Source organism: Ranitomeya imitator, chromosome 7, assembly GCF_032444005.1.
Source record: "Ranitomeya imitator isolate aRanImi1 chromosome 7, aRanImi1.pri, whole genome shotgun sequence".
Classification (NCBI taxonomy): domain Eukaryota; kingdom Metazoa; phylum Chordata; class Amphibia; order Anura; family Dendrobatidae; genus Ranitomeya; species Ranitomeya imitator.
In genome coordinates this window covers 221,698,776-221,705,142 of record NC_091288.1, presented here as the reverse complement: position 1 = coordinate 221,705,142, position 6,367 = coordinate 221,698,776, and the positions used below count along the sequence as shown (strand labels likewise).

Sequence of the window (6,367 nt, the reverse complement as noted above, 5' to 3'; positions counted from 1 at the left end):
AGGATATCAGTGGTATACATATACTTTATTGCATATAGACAGCAGTGTTTCTGGTATACATCCTCCCCGACGCGCGTTTCAGTGTACCTTAGTCAAATAATAAGGAACATCTTGATAAAGCAAGGTGCTTAAAATATTTATTGCAAGGCTAGTTTCAAGAATGGTCTCTCCTCTTTGTCAGGTCCAAGATGTTACCTTTTCTGAGATGAATTGTTCGATATTACTGAAATAACCATTCAATGCATTTTACTTCATTTCCACGTTTCTTACTGTTGGCAGCGCACCTTGCTCCTGTTTTTGTGTACTTACATTTTAAATTGAGCTCTCTAAATGGACATTTTTTTTCTGAGAATCGAAGGCTTGTGGCATTATGCTTATACTAAGAGCACAATAAGGAAATTTGGACAGACATCTTAACAATGCCAACATTTACCACTTCTTACTGAAGGTACCCCATGGTGCACTTTATGTTTTATCTGTAGCTTACTTGATCGCAGGTAGAATATACATATTTGATGCATGTTTTATACAAAATTCTTTAGTTTGGATTTTTTGTACTCATGTTTACAAATCAGGAGAGATAGACACTAAATTAGAGTATAAAGTATAGCATAATTGTGCTAAAAGATTGTTTAAAAAAATCTTGAAATATTCCAAGTTTTACACTGGTCCACTAAAGTAGACACAACACTGACTCTTCCTAATCTTTAATTTCTTACATCTATAACTTTTTATTAAAGCATGGGACCATCCCCATGATTTGTCTCCTTAGCTTGGGGTTGGCAAAGGTAATGACGAGAGACTCTGCTGTTGGAAAAGAAATAAATATCAACTCACTCAAAGCTGTATAAGGGTCTTCAAGGTTGCGGCTTTTTGAAAACAGCAACAATTCACTTATACAGAAGACAATGGAAATTGTAAGGAACAACCACATGGTTCTTATGGCGTTAATGTGAGCCTGGTGTTTGGTTTGGGATAATCCAGATTCCTTCTGCTTGATCTTCCATAGATGTCTTAGAAGTGAAGAGTTGGTCACTATGATAGAGACCAAGATGAGTAGAAATGGCACGCAGCATCCTAGAAATGTTGCGGTTTGTAAGTAAAAGGGCTGAAAATGTATAAACCCACTGATAAATTTGGGATCAAGGCTGCTATTTGGAGGGTTCTGTAGAGAGACTTGCATAGTTATGGTCCAGATGGCGGGAAGATTAATGAAGAAACATCCGGCAGCTGACAGAAGGAGAAGATGTGGTAGATACATTGAGATGTTCCTCTTTGACCAGATGAAGAATGGATGACTGAAGTTAGAGATGGTGACGCAGTAATAGATACAGAGCCAGGCAGTGAGCCAGTAGCTGAAGTATGTAAGAGTCATCGTGCCCACAGAGATTGAGACATAGACCTCCCTAATACACAGAAAAGAAGTAAAGTACATAGATAATAGACCCTGTAATGTGAGCAAAAACTGGAGAGCGATGTTCGCCAATCCTATGACAAGGTGGATTATATCAGGAGGATTTGACTTCAGTCCAGTCTTCAAGCTCTTGACACAAGACACCAAGATGCCCACATTCAGAATGTATCCCAACCCAGTGTCCAATATGCTGAAGATTGTCGCAAGGACAAGGATCCATCCTGTACTCGGCATCATGAACCTCCGGTGGACGAGTCTTCGAACCAGTAATGTATTGGGTGATGTTAAAAAAAGATTTTATGTTTGATGCACAAGTTATGCAAAAAGCGTTTTGCCTGAGTTTGCTTTTGCAAATCAGGTGTTTATACCTCATTTCCAATCAAACGATGTTGCAGAGTGTCACCAGGCAGCGCAGTGTTATGGATATGTCTACATCGGGCTCGAAGCAATCTTACTTTGCTTGCTATTAATAGGCCATTTGTAATAACGCTGATGACAATGCTGCATTCTCAGATTCGTACTTTTCCTACTTTCTAAAGTTTACAATATATATATCATACTGGTAATACATTGCAGCCGTGGCCTCTGTGCCTACTCACACCTTTGGCTTGGAGAATCCACCTCACCCAGTGAGCCTAACAGTCAGTTATTCCTGGCTGACTCTAAGGTGATAATATTTGTAAGGTGTCTGTCAGATACCTCCAGCACTAATACTGTAAAAAAGTGGGAAAAAAATACATTGTATACTCATGACTCCGAAATGTCATCAGCAACTCAATGCGTTAACTCAGAGCAACCTTGGGCCTATGACATATAGGTACGTCATTGGTCATCTCCCCACACTCCATGTAGGCTCCAGCGCTGAGCCCGCATGTTTTGCGGCACATGTCATCTGATTTAATTCGGCATTGGAATTTAAGGGATAAAATAAAAGCATTGAAATGTTGACGTGTGAAACAATGACATTTATTTTTTGATGTGGCTCTGCACATTTTGATAACCAGTGAATGTAAAACCAACACACACAAACAAGCTCTCGGGATAGAAAGTTCCTTAGATACTGGTTTCTTCTTAATCTAAAAATAATAACTTGCATCCGTCCTGGACACAGGCTAGCACATTAGACAATCTGTTTCTGGGGATAACCAACTCCTTCCCAATACCATTGGTGCATTAAAGGGTCTGTCTGGTCTAAATCACTCAGTCTGGGGTCACTCTGTGTGACTGAGACTTCTGAGTTCTCGGGCGCATGCACTGTGTGCGGCACCCCAAACTAGCATTGCATTCCTCACGGGGAGAGTGATATTACGTTTGGAAGCGATGAAAGATAACTCTCACCAGGTAATCACAATGCACACAACATGTTCACACTCCAGGCCACAAGGGGGAGCTTTTGATCCTATTTACTAGGTGACTCACCTATATATATTGTGGTTTGGTGGGAAAGACAGGACAGTTACTGCCAGGAAGCAGAATGGAGCAGTCTGAGGCAGGGCAAGGTTAAACAGAGCTGTGTAGCCACAGTGCTACAGCTCCCAGGAAAGGAGATTATACAGAAAGCAGGACATCAGTCAGTGAGCATGAAGGAGAGTGAAGCACAGGAAAGTGATATCAGGGGAGACCAGCTACGAGCAGGCTGCCTCCCTCTGAGGCGCAGTTAACCGGTAGCCGGAATACTGAGGTTGTACGGATCTCCACGTATTACAGCAGAGACCGGCAGGGCAGCTGAACTGCAAGTTACCTGTCCGCCTTATACCGAGGAGACATGGTGACACCTGTGGAGCCCGGGGCATGTTAGAGTCCCTATAAACAGGCTCAAGTCACCAGTCATACGGGTTTTGTCCTATCCTATATGGGGGACAGAGATAAGAACTGTGAGGACCTTATCTGAAGCCATAGGCAGTAAGGAACTACAACACCACCGCGCTAGAGGAAGGCTTTTACCTCCACCTGGTAAAGGGGACTCTGGATTCGCTTCCAAACTGGCCAGACCCTGCCTGCCCTGTGATCTGGTGCCCTGGACTGTGGCCATTGAAGTCTTCAGTAAACCAGGTAAAGAGACTGCAAACCTGTGTCCTCGTTCTTTATTGCACCACTCACCATCTACTATCTACACACTGGGAGTCCTGTGGATATACTTCACCTGTGGGAAGGTATACCATCTAGCTGCCATAACATCACCTCAGAGAACCCCTTAAAGCAGCATCGGTCCCTACTGACCGAATACCACAGGTGGCGCCACCAACTCTATTCACCAATTCCCTAAAGACATTTCCCCTTTTACATGGGCGCCCAGGGTCACGGACTGGGTCACCACCGTGACACCCCCCTGTGAAGTACTGGACCCGGTACCAAGTAGCCCATGGCCCTGGCAGGCAACTTACTGCGCTGCGGGGATTCGCCGGTTTCAGTCCCGAGACTGGAGGGTATATATGAGTTATACATACTCCCATCCAGTGGGCATGGTCACGCTCTCCATACTCTTGTATGCAGCGAGACCATGCCCTCTAGTGAGCAGTGCCCACTGGCCAGCTCCATCATAAGAAGGGCAGAGCCTCGCTCCATAGAAGTGATGTGTCACGACGGAAGCGGCTAGCTTACGCTCCCACGACGATGTGGAGCATGCATCCCAGGTGGTAATGGAATGTGGACCCACTGGACCACAGAGGGGGACCCGGACCTATCCGGACTAGGGAAGGGCAATGACTGGGATCTGTGGCAGCTGAACATGTGGGCAAGGTGGTGACATGCAGGACTAGATGGCACCGCATAACTTCAGGTATGAAGAACCATAAAGTTTTCTTAGATAAAGCCATCATACAGAACACAAGGCATGACAATGTAGGCTCCCGATTCCGCACATCAAGGAAGGGTGAACGTCACTGGACAGCAGACATCAGACGATGGCAAGAGGTCATCATGGGTTGAAGCAGCCCAGGGTCATCTGGCACGGGCATATCAGGAGAACCTTTCTCTCAGGCCTCAGGCGTAGCACAGGCACAGGTGGAGAACATCAGACACTGCCCTCGGACAGACGTCATCACAGGATGGATCCCAGGGAACAGGCAGGACATTTATGACACAGTCAATACATGGACAAACAAAATAGCACCATACTGTATATATTAGACTCACTCATTAGTAGACATTCATTGCATAAGATACACTTTAAGTTGTTTGTATATTCTTGAAACATAAAGACCAGTACTGCACAATTGCAGTGCACGGCCAGGATTATATACATTTATATACACTCTATAAAGTGTAAAAAGTACAAACCTGTTTGCACAGTGTCGTCATGAGAAATAATATGAATGGCTTATTAACAAAAGCAGTCAAAAAAAGATTGCATAGAGATGGGTTTAGCCGTAACCCTCACACTGCGAGGCGTGGTTACACTTCAACATCATTGAAACAAGGTGCAAACAAAACATCTGATTTGCAAAAGTGGGTAAAAGCAAACTCATGCTAAACGCGTTTTGCATAACTCATACATAAAATATAGGATTTTTTTTTAACTTTAGCCAATACATTTCTGGTTCAAACAAAAACGCATCCACAGGAGGTTCATGATGCCAAGTACAGTGGTGATCCTTGTGATACTCCTCGGCTTCTTGGACAGTTGGGTTGGGTATATTCTGAACGTGTGCATCATGGTGTCTGGTGTCAAGAGCCTGAAGACTGGACCAAAGCTGAATCCTCCGGATCTTCTCCACCTTGTCATCGGAGTGGTGAACATCGCTCTCCCGTCTCTGTTCAGCATCCAGGGTCTACTATACATTTTCTTCATTTATTCAGTGTCTGTTAGGGAGATCATTGTCCCGATCACTGTGGTCATGCTGACTCTCGTATACTTCACCTTCTGGCTCACTGCCTGGCTCTGCATCTATTACTGTGTCACCAGCTCTACCTTCAGTCATCCATTCTTCGTCTGGTCAAAGAGGAACATCTCAATGTATCTACCACATCTTCTTCTTCTGTCAGCAGTGATCTGTTTCTTCATTAGTCTTCCCTCCATCTGGACAGCAACGTTGGAAGTCACTCTACAATCTGCTGTGAACACCAGCCTTGGCCAGATATTTATCAGTGGTACTTACCATCTTCAGCCTTTATACATACAAAGTGCTTCATTTCTAGGATGTTACGTGCCATTTCTACTCATCTTGGCCTCTATCATAGTGACCAACTCTTCACTGATAAGACATCTGTGGAGGATCAAGCAGAAGGAATCTGGATTGTCCCAAACCAAATACCAGGCTCACATTAATGCCGTAAGAACCATGTGGTTGTTCCTTACAATTTCCATCATATTTTGTGTAAGCGAAATTTTGTTTTTTTCTCTAAGCCCCAACCCTGAAAATTATTTAACACTTGTCAACTGGTTGATATTTATGTCTTTTCCAACGGCAGAGTCTCTCGTCATTACCTTTGCCAACCCCAAGCTCAGGAGGCAAATCATGGCGAAGATCCTGTGCTTTTACAGAAAATTGTGAGAAATTAAACATTAGGAAGAGTCGGTCTTGTGTCTCCTCTAGTGATTAGTGTGAAAACTGGAATATTTCTATTTTCTATTTTCCTATTGTTTTAGTACAATAGTGCCGTACATTACGAAATACTCCACCATTTAGTTTATATTTTTACAATTTGCAAAAGTTGAGTAAAAAAATCACAAGATGAATACTTTTTTAATAACTCGTATATCAAATATGTTTTTTTTTTAATCTTCATTCATGTTAAATATAAATAACAAAACGCACCATAGTGTCGTACAGCGCGAAGTGATAAATGTTCGTATGTAAAAAAGTCTGTGGAGTTGTTTCTGGTGAAAGATTTTGTCATTTTCGAACATTTTTCATCACTTACTTTTTACACGTACATTGCATTTGCCAGAAAAAAGATATTGACCCGTCCAGTCATCATCACTTGTTCGGATTGGCGTCGGCAGCGCTGAAA

The 6,367-nt window shown here is 43.2% G+C and overlaps 2 protein-coding genes across 2 annotated transcripts; one reads left to right on the top strand and one right to left on the bottom strand.

Annotated features, from left to right (window-relative positions):
• Positions 1-721: 721 nt before the first annotated feature.
• LOC138646226 (taste receptor type 2 member 143-like) lies at positions 722-1,375 on the bottom strand. Its single transcript, XM_069735690.1, has one exon. It carries the CDS (start codon positions 1,373-1,375, stop codon positions 722-724), a length of 654 nt encoding a protein of 217 aa, XP_069591791.1.
• Positions 1,376-4,986: 3,611 nt separating this feature from the next.
• Positions 4,987-5,907, top strand: LOC138646225 (taste receptor type 2 member 143-like). The gene has a single exon (XM_069735689.1). The coding sequence runs from the start codon at positions 4,987-4,989 to the stop codon at positions 5,905-5,907; it is 921 nt and encodes a 306-aa protein (XP_069591790.1).
• The last annotated feature ends 460 nt before the right edge of the window (positions 5,908-6,367 follow it).